Genomic DNA, 17269 nt, shown 5'->3' on the forward strand with positions numbered 1-17269 from the left:
TCCGTGCGATAACGTAACCGAAAGAGGCCGATGGTTTGTTTGTCTCCGAGTGACGAGACACGTTCGGCAGTCGGAATTGTTGAGCCTCGCATTTCTTCGTCTCTGGCTTCAACCAGGGAGAAAGAGGTCTCACTCTGTGCATCATTCTCAGCACCTGAGCGCGTTCAATTCATTTTAGTAATCCCCGATCTTTGTCTCGGTGCGTGCTTTACAAACACAGGAAGCACAGACAGAGAGCCTCGCTACCATACATGCCAACCCTCCCCATTTTCCCGGGAGACTCCCGAATTTCAGGCAACCATTCTCACGAATTTCTCCCGATTTCCACCCGGACAACAATATTGGGGGCGTGCCTTAAAGGCGCTGCCTTTAGCGTCCTCTCGCCTGAAAAGGAGACTATTATATATAGGGATGATACTCGAAACCGGTTTTCCCGGTTGTTTGATAAGAAATGAACCGAGTCCTCGGACTCGAATCCCTTTTTGAGAACCGGTACCCGTTATCGAGACCACTATAGTAAAGAAAAAGAGTTGGTTCTTTATTCGAATCCCTCGGAACGAATCCCGTCCCGACCAGAAATGCTCCGTGGGACATCACAAGAAATGGCGTCACGTAGCTCAGTCATTAGGCGCAGATAGGGAAAGCAGGAAAACAATGGACGGGAAAAAGCGCTCCAAAGTGTAATAAAGTTCAAAACAAAAAGGTATAATCCAATGAATAACTTTACTGAGAAATTTGAGCAGGGTAAAAACACATGAACACTTTTACGACCAACCGGAAACATAGCAACCAGGCTAGCAACGCACCTCCTTTACGGCAGCTGTCGCAACGTTCTTAAAGCAACCGCAGCACATACATATATATACAACACATCTCCCTTTTTTAACTTTTGTTTTTCTTTACTTGTAAACAAAACAAAATCACACTGTATATGTGTTGTCTGTCTAATTATAAATAATGCAGACGAGACGTGTTGGCTAAGTTCTTGACGTTTACTTTCACAGCGTGCTCATAACCTAATTTTTAGCTGCCGGGTGACGATATGCAACTCCCGTTGCATGCTGGGTAGTGTAGTTGTTATATTCCCTAGCTCATAACATCTTTCCCCCTATATAAAGAAATAATGTTAACTCAATAAAGTGTATTTCTTTTTTTAGCTTGAACTTTTCATTTTTTAGCATTGTAACCACGTTTGCAAAGAACCTTTCTCTTCATAGAATTGTATTTCAATAAAGAAATAAAGTGCAAAAATGTCAAAGCATCATAACAAACAGTTATGTTCCAATAGCAGCAGAAGTGCACTTTTTGGAGAGCTGTATTATTTTCAGTTTTGTGCCCAAGGAACTGATTTTATTTAACACTATATTATTATTTATACACCTATAGTGATCACAGAGACAGGTTGTTTTTGTGTTACTGTATATATTTGTTTTTCTGAAAAATCCCACTTAATATACTTTGGGTAACAACAGTCAATATTTATTTATTTTATTTAATTTTTTTAGCAGTCAAGATTTATTTATTTTATTTTATTTTTTTAACAGTCAATATTTATTTATTTATTAGATTAAATTGTTTTCTTATATAATAAAAGTGAGCTTTTGTTCAACCAAATATTGTGTGTTTTTTTTCCATATACAACAACCTATCTGGACTCGATAAGACAATCGATAAGGAATCGGTTCGATAAGAGGATTCGATAATAGGCTCGAACTCGATAATTTCTTATCAAACATCATCCCTAATTATATATGTCTCCGTTATCCATAGGTTTATCTATAACCCATAAAGTAGGCAGGCACGGAGCTATTTCTTAGCGTGTGTTTATTCCAGCCAGTGCGTTAACACACTGACGCACAACATCCGGATTCCCATCATGCATTGCTTCCAAACTACGGCAAGTAGTAATGTCCAAAAACATAACAGAGACGAAGCAGAAAATTGAAGAAGAGACATGGCGACGACGAGTAAGAAGAAGAAGTAAGCTTGCAAGTTCCAAAATGATTGGAAACAAATAATTTCAGTACATCCAGGACAGCTGGAAGGGGAAGGGGTATGCTGCCTGCACATTTTGAAGATCAGACTTCTCCATTGAACACGGTGGCCGAACGGATATACTCATTCATGAACAGATTATATATTTATATATTAGGGGTGTAACGATACGTGTATTGAACCGTTTCGGTACGGGGGTTCCGGTTCGGTTCGTAGGTGTACCGAACGAGTTTCCACACGGACATATTAAGTAGCGTAACGCGCGTTGTGTAAACAATGCACACCGAGGCACAACACACGGCATGCTAGCAGCTAACGGGCTAGGATAGACTGACCATACGTCCTCTTTTCACCGGACATGTCCTCTTTTGCGGAGCTTCTTAAATGCCTCAAATGTCCGGCATTTTGAGTTAGGGTTGCGTGTATTTTCAATGTACGTCCAGGGTTAAGAAGGGGTTAAAAACAAAACAAATTGTGCACGCAGCAGCATTGGTGAGGGAGGGGCAGAGACAGAGAGAGAGAGAGAGTTATGATAAACGCGCATGCGTCGCCAGGCTCTGCTTTTTATCCATAGATTTATCACATTTAATTGTTTATTATCTATAGCAGGGGTGTCAAAAGTGTGCCCCGGAGGCCATTTGCGGCCCACAGCTAATGTTTTAAAGGCCCACGGCACATTCTAAAAATACTATTAAAATAAACAAAAACATAACAAAAGTGAAATAAAAAAGCTTAAAAGGTGAAATGTAATTTAGAAAAAGTTGCAATGTTGACTAATAAAACAAAGCTGTTTTTTTTTTTTCTTTCAAACTGTCATTGCTCAAAACATAATATTGAATCAAAATCAATGTTATTATGAATTATTGACCTATCCAAGGTTCCCATTACTTCACATCAAATATTACACTAAGAAAAATATTTTTGGTGGAAGATTTTGCAAATTTGGTAAATAAATAACCCAAAAATTTATATTTTGTTGTTTTCTTACTGTACCGAAAATGAACCGAACAGTGACCTCTAAACCGAGGTACGTACCGAACCAAAATTTTTGTGTACAGTTACACCCCTAATATTATATATATATATATATATATATATATATATATATATATATATATATATATATATATATATATATATATATATATATATATATATATATATATATATATATATATATATATTAGGGCTGCAACAACTAATCGATTAAATCAATTAAAATCGATTATTAAAATAGTTGCCGATTAATGTAGTCATCGATTCGTTGGATCTATGCTATGCGCATGCGCAGAGTTTTTTTTTTTTTTTTTTTTTTAAATAAACATTTATTTATAAACTGCAACATGTACATACAGCTGAGAAACAATAATCAAAATAAGTATGGTGCCAGTATGCTGGTTTTTTTCAATAAAATACTGGATAGGATAGAAATGTAGTTTGTCTCTTTTATCCGATTATTAATCGATTAATCGAAGTAATAATCGACAGATTAATCGATTATCAAATTAATCGTTAGTTGCAGCCCTAATATATATATATATATATATATATATATATATATATATATATATATATATATATATATATATATATATATATATATATATATATATATATAAGAAATACTTGAAAGGTCTCAAGGTTGTCTCAAGTTTGCCAAGTATGCTCACTACTCGCTTGTGGGAAGATCCGCAAAGTAAGAAAAATTAGGAGGAAAAAAATATTACAAAGCCAAATGTCTAGTTGTGGTAAAATCGGGTGGGCAATATGAGCCCATCAACACAGACGGACGAGCAAGAATGCCGTAATGGAAACAACAACAACAACAACAACAACAACAACAAAAAAGACCTAGTTTTTCCAAGTGTTGAAAAAAATGCACTTTAAGAAGTTCAATATTTAATTTACATTTCTTGCTTCCAGAAATAAGTCAATTTAATTTTTTGGTTTATTTATTTAGGATAACTCAAAGTTATTTTCCGGGTGTGAATCTCTACCTTAAATGGTGATCCGATGTACATCTAGACACATTTTTACGTACGAGTCACTAACAATACTTTTTAGAACATTACGACTCGATGCATCATGTCAGAATAATGTCATGCATTTAGTTTTTAAAAAGACATTGACAAAACAGGTTTTCAGTTATTTCACCATTTTTTGTTAAGTGCATAACTCCACGTGTGTTCATTCATAGTTTTGATGTGACAATCTACGATGTAAATAGTCATGGAAGTAAAGAAAACGCATTGAATGAGGAGAAGGTGTGTCCAAACTTTTGGACTGTACTGTATATGACCTCATCAATCAATCAATCAATCAATGTTTATTTATATAGCCCTAAATCACAAGTGTCTCAAAGGGCTGCACAAGCCACAACGACATCCTCGGTTCAGATTCCACATCAGGGCAAGGAAAAACTCAACCCAGTGGGATGACAATGAGAAACCGTGGAGAGGACCGCAGATGTGGTTGACCCCCCTCCTAGGGCGACCGGTGCAATGGACGTCGAGTGGATCTAGCATAATAGTGTGAGAGTCCAGTCCATAGTGGATCTAACATAATATTGTGAGAGTCCAGTCCATAGTGGATCTAACATAATAGTGTGAGAGTCCAGTCCATAGTGGATCTAACATAATAGTGAGAGAGTCCAGTCCATAGTGGATCTAACATAATAGTGAGAGTCCAGTCCATAGTGGATCTAACATAATAGTGTGAGAGTCCAGTCCATAGTGGATCTAACATAACAGTGAGAGTCCAGTCCATAGTGGATCTAATATAATAGTGTGAGAGTCCAGTCCATAGTGGATCTAACATAATAGTGTGAGAGTCCAGTCCATAGTGGATCTAACATAATATTGTGAAAGTCCAGTCCATAGTGGATCTAACATAATAGTGTGAGAGTCCAGTCCATAGTGGATCTAACATAATATTGTGAAAGTCCAGTCCATAGTGGATCTAACATAATAGTGTGAGAGTCCAGTCCATAGTGGATATAACATAATATTGTGAAAGTCCAGTCCATAGTGGATCTAATATAATAGTGAGAGTCCAGTCCATAGTGGATCTAACATAATAGTGAGAGTCCAGTCCATAGTGGATCTAATATAATAGTGAGAGTCCAGTCCATAGTGGATCTAACATAATATTGTGAAAGTCCAGTCCATAGTGGATCTAACATAATAGTGAGAGAGTTCAGTCCATAGTGGATCTAACATAATAGTGAGAGTCCAGTCCATAGTGGATCTAACATAATAGTGTGAGAGTCCAGTCCATAGTGGATCTAACATGATATTGTGAAAGTCCAGTCCATAGTGGATCTAACATAATAGTGAGAGTCCAGTCCATAGTGGATCTAACATAATATTGTGAGAGTCCAGTCCATAGTGGATCTAACATAATATTGTGAGAGTCCAGTCCATAGTGGATCTAACATAATATTGTGAGAGTCCAGTCCATAGTAGATCTAACATTATAGTGAGAGTCCAGTCCATAGTGGATCTAATATAATAGTGAGAGTCCAGTCCATAGTGGATCCAACATAATAGTGTGAGAGTCCAGTCCATAGTGGATCTGACATAATATTGTGAGAGTCCAGTCCATAGTGGATCTAACATAATATTGTGAGAGTCCAGTCCATAGTGGATCTAACATAATATTGTGAGAGTCCAGTCCATAGTAGATCTAACATTATAGTGAGAGTCCAGTCCATAGTGGATCTAATATAATAGTGAGAGTCCAGTCCATAGTGGATCCAACATAATAGTGTGAGAGTCCAGTCCATAGTGGATCGGACATAATATTGTGAGAGTCCAGTCCATAGTGGATCTAACATAATAGTGAGAGTCCAGTCCATAGTAGATCTAACATTATAGTGAGAGTCCAGTCCATAGCGGATCTAATATAATAGTGAGAGTCCAGTCCATAGTGGATCCAACATAATAGTGTGAGAGTCCAGTCCATAGTGGATCTAACATAATAGTGTGAGAGTCCAGTCCATAGTGGATCTAGCATAATATTGTGAGAGTCCAGTCCATAGTGGATCTAACATAATAGTGTGAGAGTCCAGTCCATAGTGGATATAGCATAATATTGTGAGAGTCCAGTCTATAGTGGATCTAACATAATAGTGTGAGAGTCCAGTCCATAGTGGATATAACATAATATTGTGAGAGTCCAGTCCATAGTGGATCTAACATAATAGTGTGAGAGTCCAGTCCATCGTGGATCTAACATAATATTGTGAAAGTCCAGTCCATAGTGGATCTAACATAATAGTGTGAGAGTCCAGTCCATAGTGGATCTAACATAATATTGTGAGAGTCCAGTCCATAGTGGATCTAACATAATATTGTGAGAGTCCAGTCCATAGTGGATCTAACATAATATTGTGAGAGTCCAGTCCATAGTGGATCTAACATAATAGTGAGAGTCCAGTCCATCGTGGAACTAACATAATAGTGTGAGAGTCCAGTCCATAGTGGATCTAACATAATAGTGTGAGAGTCCAGTCCATAGTGGATCTAACATAATAGTGTGAGAGTCCAGTCCGTAGTGGATCTAATATAATAGTGAGAGTCCAGTCCATAGTGGATCTAACATAATAGTGTGAGAGTCCAGTCCATAGTGGATCTAACATAATAGTGAGAGTCCAGTCCATAGTGGATCTAACATAATAGTGAGAGTCCAGTCCATAGTGGATCTAACATTATAGTGAGAGTCCAGTCCACAGTGGATCTAATATAATAGTGAGAGTCCAGCCCATAGTGGATCTAACATAATAGTGTGAGAGTCCAGTCCATAGTGGATCTAACATAATAGTGTGAGAGTCCAGTCCATAGTGGATCTAACATAATAGTGTGAGAGTCTAGTCCATAGTAGATCTAACATTATAGTGAGAGTCCAGTCCATAGTGGATCTAACATAATAGTGTGAGAGTCCAGTCCATAGTGGATCTAACATAATAGTGTGAGAGTCCAGTCCATAGTAGATCTAACATTATAGTGAGAGTCCAGTCCATAGTGGATCTAACATTATAGTGAGAGTCCAGTCCACAGTGGATCTAATATAATAGTGAGAGTCCAGCCCATAGTGGATCTAACATAATAGTGTGAGAGTCCAGTCCATAGTGGATCTAACATAATAGTGTGAGAGTCCAGTCCATAGTAGATCTAACATTATAGTGAGAGTCCAGTCCATAGTGGATCTAACATAATAGTGTGAGAGTCCAGTCCATAGTGAATCTAACATAATATTGTGAAAGTCCAGTCCATAGTGGATCTAACATAATAGTGTGAGAGTCCAGTCCATAGTGGATCTAACATAATATTGTGAAAGTCCAGTCCATAGTGGATCTAACATAATAGTGTGAGAGTCCAGTCCATAGTGGATCTAACATAATAGTGTGAGAGTCCAGTCCATAGTGGATCTAACATAATAGTGTGAGAGTCCAGTCCATAGTGGATCTAACATAATAGTGTGAGAGTCCAGTCCATAGTGGATCCAACATAATAGTGTGATAGTCCAGTCCATAGTGGATCTAACATTATAGTGGGAGTCCAGTCCATAGTGGATCTAACATAATATTGTGAGAGTCCAGTCCATAGTGGATCTAACATAATATTGTGAGAGTCCAGTCCATAGTGGATCCAACATAATAGTGTGAGAGTCCAGTCCATAGTGGATCTAATATAAAAGTGAGAGTCCAGTCCATAGTGGATCTAACATAATAGTGTGAGAGTCCAGTCCATAGTGGATCTAACATAATAGTGTGAGAGTCCAGTCCATAGTGGATCTAGCATAATATTGTGAGAGTCCAGTCCATAGTGGATCTAACATAATATTGTGAGAGTCCAGTCCATAGTGGATCTAACATAATAGTGAGAGTCCAGTCCATAGTGGATCTAACATAATAGTGAGAGTCCAGTCCATAGTGGATCTAACATAATAGTGTGAGAGTCCAGTCCATAGTGGATCTAACATAATAGTGTGAGAGTCCAGTCCATAGTGGATCTAGCATAATATTGTGAGAGTCCAGTCCATAGTGGATCTAACATAATAGTGTGAGAGTCCAGTCCATAGTGGATTTAACATTATAGTGAGAGTCCAGTCCATAGTGGATCTAATATAATAGTGAGAGTCCAGTCCATAGTGGATCTAACATAATAGTGTGAGAGTCCAGTCCATAGTGGATCTAATATAATAGTGAGAGTCCAGTCCATAGTGGATCTAACATAATATTGTGAGAGTCCAGTCCATAGTGGATCTAACATTATAGTGAGAGTCCAGTCCATAGTGGATCTAATATAATAGTGAGAGTCCAGTCCATAGTGGATCTAACATAATAGTGTGAGAGTCCAGTCCATAGTGGATCTAACATAATAGTGTGAGAGTCCAGTCCATAGTGGATCTAACATAATATTGTGAAAGTCCAGTCCATAGTGGATCTAACATAATAGTGTGAGAGTCCAGTCCATAGTGGATCTAACATTATAGTGAGAGTCCAGTCCATAGTGGATCTAATATAATAGTGAGAGTCCAGTCCATAGTGGATCCAACATAATAGTGTGAGAGTCCAGTCCATAGTGGATCTAACATAATAGTGTGAGAGTCCAGTCCATAGTGGATCTAACATAATAGTGAGAGTCCAGTCCATAGTGGATCTAACATAATATTGTGAGAGTCCAGTCCATAGTGGATCTAACATAATAGTGTGAGAGTCCAGTCCATAGTGGATCTAACATAATAGTGTGAGAGTCCAGTCCATAGTGGATCTAACATAATAGTGAGAGTCCAGTCCATAGTGGATCTAACATAATATTGTGAGAGTCCAGTCCATAGTGGATCTAACATAATAGTGAGAGTCCAGTCCATAGTGGATCTAACATAATAGTGAGAGTCCAGTCCATAGTGGATCTAACATAATAGTGAGAGTCCAGTCCATAGTGGGGCCAGCAGGAGACCATCCCGAGCAGAGACAGGTCAGCAGTGCAGAAATGTCCCCAACCGATGCCCAGGCGAGGCATTTAAGAGTTAATGCAGGCCTACATTGTGTAAAATGTTCAACAAAAAAAGGAAGGGACGACTGTAAGTCCAACACACCATAAGAATGATATCATATTTGACACATTGCGATGACCTCATCACTCCTGGCAATGATGAAATGTGCTCCATAATGGACGTGTGCTTGTTGCTAATGTCTCTACAGTGCAGCAGGGTGTCTGCTGGCACTGAGCCCCTCGCAGCACCATCACTCACGGCACCACAGCGCCGGGAAGAGGCGGCGAAAGACAGTCAATACAAATGTCTCAATCTGTCCAACAAAGCGCATCCACAAAACAGAAGCGGTGAGACTTGGGTCTGGGGAGCCAGACTTTACTCTTAGTGACGTTATTGCAGCCTCCTGCAGGCTATTATTTGTATCCCATCCCATGCCACAAAGGTGCTAAGAGCTAAGGCAGTGTTGTCAGTGATGAACGTCTTGGTATTTGCACAGGAAACACAAACTTTTTCTGAAACTCTTTTTCCGCAGTAGGTACCTTTTGTGGACAAATGTGGGATGGCGTGTCGTGCTGGGACGAGGCATCAGCGGGTACTTTAGTAACACACAGATGTCCTCATCACACTGGTAAGATTCTGACTGCAATGACATCACTTCATGAGTTGAGTATAGACTTTTATAATCAGGAGTGTGTTCATATAGTTAACTACTCATGGACTGAATTCAGTCTGATTCAACCATCAACCTCACAGTCCAATCGTTGGACATTGAAGTCCCCTGAGTTGAGTGCCCGGGGCCCCCCGCATGCATAGGGATGCTCCGAGGTGGAGGACGCAGGGCCCATCGAGACACCAGACCTAAACCCCCGTCTAGGGTTAATACTCGAAACCGGTTTTCCCGGTTGTTTGATAAGAAAAGAACCGAGTCCTCGGACTCGAATCCCTTTTTGAGAACCGGTACCCGTTATCGAGACCACTATAGTAAAGAAAATAGTTGGTTCTTTATTCGAATCCCTCGGAACGAATCCCGTCCCGACCAGAAATGCTCCGCGTGACATCACAAGAAATGGCGTCACGTAGCTCAGTCATTAGGCGCAGATAGCGAAAGCAGGAAAAAAATGGACGGGAAAAAGCGCTCCAAGGTGTAATAAAGTTCAAAACAAAAGGTATAATCCATCGAATAACTTCACTAAGAGATTTGAGCAGGGTAAAACACATGACCAACACTTTTACGACCAACCGGAAACATAGCAACCAGGCTAGCAACGCACCTCCTTTACGGCAGCTGTCGCAACCTTCTTAAAACAACCGCAGCACATACATATATATACAACATATCTCCCTTTTTTAACTTTTCTTTTTCTTTCCTTGTAAACAAAACAAAATCACACTGTAGATGTGTTGTCGGTCTAATTATAAATAATGCAGACGAGGCGTGTTGGCTGAGTTCTTGACGTTTACTTTCACGGGTGACGACATGCAACACTTTTCGGGGCTACCGCGCATGCTCGTCACTCCCGTTGCATGTTGGGTAGTGTAGTTGTTATATTCCCTAGCTCATCACATCTTCCCACCTATAAAAAAATAATGTTAACTCAATAAAGTGTATTTCTTTTTTTTAGCTTTAACTTTTCTTTTTTTAGCATTGTAACCACATTTGCAAACCATTTTTCTCTTCATAGAATTTTCTTTCAATAAAGAAATAAAGTGCAAAAATGTCAAAGCATCATAACAAACAGTTATGTTCCAATAGCAGCAGAAGTGCACTTTTTGGAGAGCTGTATTATTTTAAGTTTTGTGCCCAAAGGACTGACTTTATTTAACACTATATTATTATTTATACACTTATAGTGATCACAGAGACAGGTTGTTTTTGTGTTACTGTATATATTTGTTTCTCTGAAAAATCCCACTTAATATACTTTGGGTAACAACAGTCAATATTTATTTATTTTATTTTTTTAGGGGGGTAACAGTCAATATTTATTTATTTTTTAGATTAAATTGTTTTCTAATATAATAAAAGTGAGCTTTTGTTAAACCAAATATTGTGTGTTTTTTTCCATATACAACAACCTATCTGGACTCGATAAGAGAATCGATAAGGAATCGGTTTGATAAGAGGATTCGATAATAGACTCGAACTCGATAATTTCTTATCAAACATCATCCCTAGCAGCAGGTGAAAGCTTGCGTTTTTCTTCCTGATCGTGGCAGTGACAAAACTGTGCCATGCACTTTATACTTACGAACAAGTGTCTGCACAGTTGCTCTTGGGACATTAAGTTGCTTTGAAATAGGCTCCAAGAGACTTTCCTGACTTGTTCAAGGAAAGTCATTGAAAAATCATTGTTCAAGTCAATGATTCGTGTTTTCAGATCTGTGGTGAGTTCTTTTGACTTTCCCATTGTCGCGTTTGTAACCGAGTCTAATGACTGCATCACTCTCAGCCCTATTTAAATGGGTGTGGCCAATCATAATCACTCACATGAAATTAAGAGGCCATGCCAGGAAGCTCATTTGATTTGATTGTAACTTTTCTACTTCACCAAAATCGATCATGTATGTTGTTGTATGTATACTTTTGACCCAGCACATTTTCAGTAGACCCATAATAAACTCACAAAAGAAGCAAACTTCATGAATGTTTTTTGTGAGCAACAAGTATGTGCTCCAATCACTACATCACAAACAAAATAAGACTTGTAGAAATGATTGGCAACTCAAGATAGCCATGAAATTATGTTCTTTACAAGTGTATGTACACTTTTGACCACGACTGTGTACACACACACACACACACACACACACTGATTGATTTTTTGGGATCCGCGAACCTGAATCATCTCAGTTTACATGTAAACCCAATTGTTATCTCTACTCTTAGAATCTGGTCTTAATTTAGATGCCCTTTTGGACTCCCGAGGACCATCCAACGACAGCCCATTCATAATATCTCTCTCTTTCTTCCTCCAAGCACAGAAAAAGCCATTTACTCAGACTAAGGGACTTTTATATTAATGTATTCACTAGCTTCAGTCGACTATGTGGAAAGTTCCGTATCCCTTACTCTCACTTATTCTGTTACTTTCAAATCCGTAATTTTGCTAAATCAAATAGTTATTTCCCCAGTAGTCCACTTCAATCAGTAATAGACAAAATTTTGGAAATCCCCATGAATCAGAAAGGCATCATTTCTCCAATCATCCCAATCTCCCACCTTAAAGGCCTACTGAAATGACATTTTTTTAATTAAACGGGGATAGCAGATCTATTCTATGTGTCATACTTGATCATTTCGCGATATTGCCATATTTTTGCTGAAAGGATTTAGTAGAGAACGACGACGATAAAGATCGCAACTTTTGGTATCTGACAAAAAAATGCCTTGCCCCTACCGGAAGTAGCGTGACGTAGTCAGTTGAACATTTCCGCAAAGTTCCCTATTGTTTACAGTGATGGCGGCCGGAAGTGAAAGCGATTCGGACCGAGAAAGCGACGATTTCCCCATTAATTTGAGCGAGGATGAAAGATTTGTGGATGAGGAAAGTGCAAGTGAAGGACTAGAGGGCAGTGGAAGCGATTCAGATAGGGAAGATGCTGTGAGAGGCGGGTGGGACCTGATATTCAGCTGCGAATGACTACAACAGTAAATAAACACAAGACATATATATACTCTATTAGCCACAACACAACCAGGCTTATATTTAATATGCCACAAATTAATCCCGCATAACAAACACCTAGGTGTTTGTTATGCTAGCTCCTAGCTCCCGTCCATATAACCCGCCAATACAATTCAAACACCTGCACAACACACACAATCAGTCAGCCCAAAGGACCGTTCACCTAACCCAAGGTTCATAAAGCTTATATATTTACCCAAAGTTACATATGTGACACGCACGTACGGGCAAGCGATCAAATGTTTGGAAGCGCAGCTGCGTACTCACGGTACCGCGTCTGCGTCTGTGTATCCAAATCAAAGTAATCCTGGTAAGAGTCTGTGTTGTCCCAGTTCTCTACAGGCGTCTGTGTATCGAAGTCAAAGTCCTCCTGGTAAGAGTCTCTGTTGTCCGAGTTCTTCGATCTTGACTGCATCTTTCGGGAATGTAAACAATGAAACGCCGGCTGTGTTGTGTTGCTGACTTCCCCCGCAAAATACGTCCGCTTCGCACCGACAACTTTCTTCTTTGCTTGCTCAGCTTCTTTCTCCATAATGCAATGAACAAATTGCAACAGATTCACCAACACAGATGTCCAGAATACTGTGGAATTATGAAATGAAAACAGAGCTATTTCGTATGGGCTTCAATGGGCTACCGATACTTCTGTTTCACTGGCTACGTCACGCGCATACATCATCATCCAAAGGAGTTTTATACCGGAAGTTTAGCGGGAAATTTAAAATGTCACTTTATAAGTTAATTGGCATGTGTTGCAATGTTAAGATTTCATCATTGATATATAAACTATCAGACTGTGTGGTCGCTAGTAGTGGCTTTCAGTAGGCCTTTAAAGAGACATCTCTTGATAAAATGACACAATTAGAAAGGACTGGGAAGCAGAATTTGGCAAAGTTTTGGACGACAATGACCAGAAATCTGCATTGATACAAACAAATGATGGAACGTCTTGTTCAAAGCTCCATCTGTTGCAGTTTAAGGTCCTACTTTACTAACTCTAAACTTTCCAAAATGTCTGCCAATATTGCAGACACATGTAATCCATGTCAATTGACTCCAGCATGTCCCTGTCTGAAAGCTTACTGGACTAATATTTGTAGACATCTAGCAGATGCACTATATTTGAAGTTGACGCAGAATTGGTTATCTTTGGAATTCTACCAAACTCTCCAAAAAGTCATCAGACTTTCAAGGATAGTATCGCCTTTGCATCCTTACTAGCTCGTAGAAGGATTTTGTTGGAGTGGAAATCACAGTTTGCGCCCCAAGGCCTCTCTCTGGCTTAAGGACCTCGTGTTCTACATAGATCTAGAGAAAATTAAATATGATCTGAAAGCAATTTGACTTGACCTGGGGCTGTATAATTAAGCACATAGCTGAATTAAAGACACTACAGCAGTGGTCCCCAACCTTTTTGTAGCTGCGGACCGGTCAACGCTTGAAAATTTGTCCCACGGACCGGTGGAGAGGGGATTTAAAAAATAAAAAATAAAAATTTTTTTTTTTTTTTTTACATAAATAAATACAATCATGTGTGCTTACGGACTGTATCCTTGCAGACTGTATTGATCTATATTGATATATAATGTATATAGTTTGTTTTTTATGTTGATTTCTTTTTTTTTTTTTTCTTTTTTTTTTTAATTTTTTTTTTTTTTTTTTTTAATTTCTTGTGCGGCCCGGTACCAATCGGTCCGCGGCCCGGTGGTTGAGGACCACTGCACTACAGGACAGATGTGACACTCACTGTCGATAATGAACCTTTTCACTTACCTCAATTTTGACACTTCTATATATGTTTATTTTTATTTTTAGTGAGTTCGCCTGACTTGCTATCTGCTTGTGGTGAAGAGGAAGGCAGTACACTGCCACCCACTGTGATAGTGACTAAAATGTAGAACCGGGAAGGGGTGGAAAGTTTTAATTTTTTTCTCTATTACATTATTTTGTATTTGTATTTATTTATTTTTGGGGCGGGGAGTGTCTCCTTATTAGTACCTGTATTATATTTTCTTATCAAATGAATAAATAATAAAAACAAATTAAAAACGAGGCTGAGAACTTAACATTTGAATTAAAAGTTGTGACATTAAAATGACAAAATACATACATATACACATACTGCACATATGCAAGCACATATACATACATCAGGGGTCACCAACGCGGTGCCCGCGGGCACCAGGTAGCCCGTAAGGACCAGATGAGTAGCCCGCTGGCCTGTTCTAAAAATAGCTCAAATAGCAGCACTTACCAGTGAGCTGCCTCTATTTTTTAAATTGTATTTATTTACTAGCAAGCTGGTCTCGCTTTGCTCGACATTTTTAATTCTAAGAGAGACAAAACTCAAATAGAATTTGAAAATCCAAGAAAATATTTTAAAGACTTGGTCTTCACTTGTTGAAATAAATTCATTCATTTTTTTACTTTGCTTCTTATAACTTTCAGAAAGACAATTTTAGAGAAAAAATACAACCTTAAAAATGATTTTAGGATTTTTAAACACATATACCTTTTTACCTTTTAAATTCCTTCCTCTTCTTTCCTGACAATTTAAATCAATGTTCAAGTAAATTAATTGTTTTTATTGTAAAGAATAATAAATACATTTTAATTTAATTCTTCATTTTAGCTTCTGTTTTTTCGACGAAGAATATTTGTGAAATATTTCTTCAAAGTTATTATGATTAAAATTCAAAAAGGTTATTCTGGCAAACCTAGAAAATCTGTAGAATCAAATTTAAATCTTATTTCAAAGTCTTTTGAATTTATTTTAAAATTTTTGTTCTGGAAAATCTAGAAGAAATAATGATTTGTCTTTGTTAGAAATATAGCTTGGTCCAATTTGTTATATATTCTAACAAAGTGCAGATTGGATTTTAACCTATTTAAAACATGTCATCAAAATTCTAAAATTAATCTTAATCAGGAAAAATTACTAATGATGTTCCATAAAAATATTTTTTAAATTTTTTCAAAAAGATTCGAATTGGCTCGTTTTTCTCTTCTTTTTTTCGGTTGAATTTTGAATTTAAAAGAGTCGAAATTGAAGATAAACTATGTTTCAAAATTGAATTGTCATTTTTTTTGTGTTTTCTCCTCTTTTAAACCGTTCAATTAAGTGTAAATATCATTCAATATTAATAATAACATAGAGTTAAAGGTAAATTGAGCAAATTGGCTATTTCTGGCAATTTATTGAAGTGTGTATCAAACTGGTAGCCCTTCGCATTAATCACTACCCAAGAAGTAGCTCTTGCTTTCAAAAAGGTTGGTGACCCCTGACATACATACACTCATGCATATAATCACGTTTCACTGAACATATATTAACGTTGTTCCCCTAGGAGAAACTGGGTAACAAATGGCACACTGACAAAGCTTCACCTATTGTTACTATAACAATCTACAAGGTTAATACATTTCACTTCTCTTTCTTTTGTATTTCAAGTTATCATGAGATATATGTATTGTTGCATTTGAAACTATTGTATTGTTGATAATAGAGGTAATTATTGTTATTACTCATTATCAATAGTGCTATTGTAGTGTAATAATGCTCATCGTCATTTCTGTATTATTAATGTTTATTTCACTAACTGCTTTTTTGCTATCACTTTTACTGTCATATTTGTACATATCCTATTTGCTTATGCTGTTCTGTTGTTTCTTTGTCTTATCCTCCTCTTGTCCCTGCAATTTCCCCCCCGTCTTCCTTTTTTTCCTCTTTTTATCCTCTCCTGCTCCGGCCCGGCTGCACCAAAATAATAATAAAAATCAATTTAATAAAGTCAAATACAAATAAGGCAACAAGAGAAATATCCCACACTTATCTTTTGTAAAGTAAAACCCGTACAGCCGATATAGATCATCTACATCATGGGTGTCAAACTCTGGCCCGCGGGCCAAAACTAGCCCGCCGTGTAATTTTACTCGGCCCTTGAGGCGATATCAATTTAACACTACAGCTGGTGCAGAGTGTGTAGTTGGTCCGGATGGCGAAACCACTCCCCTTGTTTGCTCGCCGTTCCTTATTATAGACCAGTTTCAACACATTTTGTAGCGTCCCGGAAGAGTTAGTGCTGCAAGGGGTTCCGGGTATTTGTTCTGTTGTGTTTATGTTGTGTTACGGTGCGGATGTTTGTCATTCTTGTTTGGTGTGGGTTCACAGTGTGGCGTATATTTCTAACAGTGTTAAAGTTGTTTATACGGCCACCCTCAGTGTAACCTGTATCGCTGTTGATCAAGTATGCGTTGCATTCACGTGTGTGTGCGTACAGACGCCGCACATATCTTGTGACTGGGCCGGCACGTTGTTAGAATGGATGAAAAGCGGACGTGACGACAGCTCGTAGAGCAGTGGTTCTCAAATGGGGGTACGCGTACCCCTGGGGGTACTTGAAGGTATGCCAAGGGGTATGTGAGATTTTTAAAAAATATTCTAAAAAATAGCAACAATTCGAAAATCCTTTATAAATATATTTATTGAATAATACTTCAACAAAATATGAAAGTAAGTTCATAAACTGAACATCAAATCAAGTAGGCTATTCCATTCATTACCATAGAGCTAGAGTTTCCCCCATGCC

General features: G+C 38.1%; 1 protein-coding gene across 1 annotated transcript in view; it reads left to right on the top strand.

The window, feature by feature from the left end:
* Positions 1-17269, top strand: part of calcr (calcitonin receptor) — a 134335-nt gene that overhangs the window by 40581 nt on the left and 76485 nt on the right. The window contains exons 5-6 of the mRNA XM_062030389.1: positions 9203-9341; positions 9530-9622. Of these exons, the coding sequence (XP_061886373.1) occupies positions 9203-9341; positions 9530-9622 (232 nt within the window). The remainder of the gene's footprint in view (positions 1-9202; positions 9342-9529; positions 9623-17269) is intronic.

Source organism: Entelurus aequoreus, linkage group LG20 (genome assembly GCF_033978785.1).
Source record: "Entelurus aequoreus isolate RoL-2023_Sb linkage group LG20, RoL_Eaeq_v1.1, whole genome shotgun sequence".
Lineage (NCBI taxonomy): Eukaryota > Metazoa > Chordata > Actinopteri > Syngnathiformes > Syngnathidae > Entelurus > Entelurus aequoreus.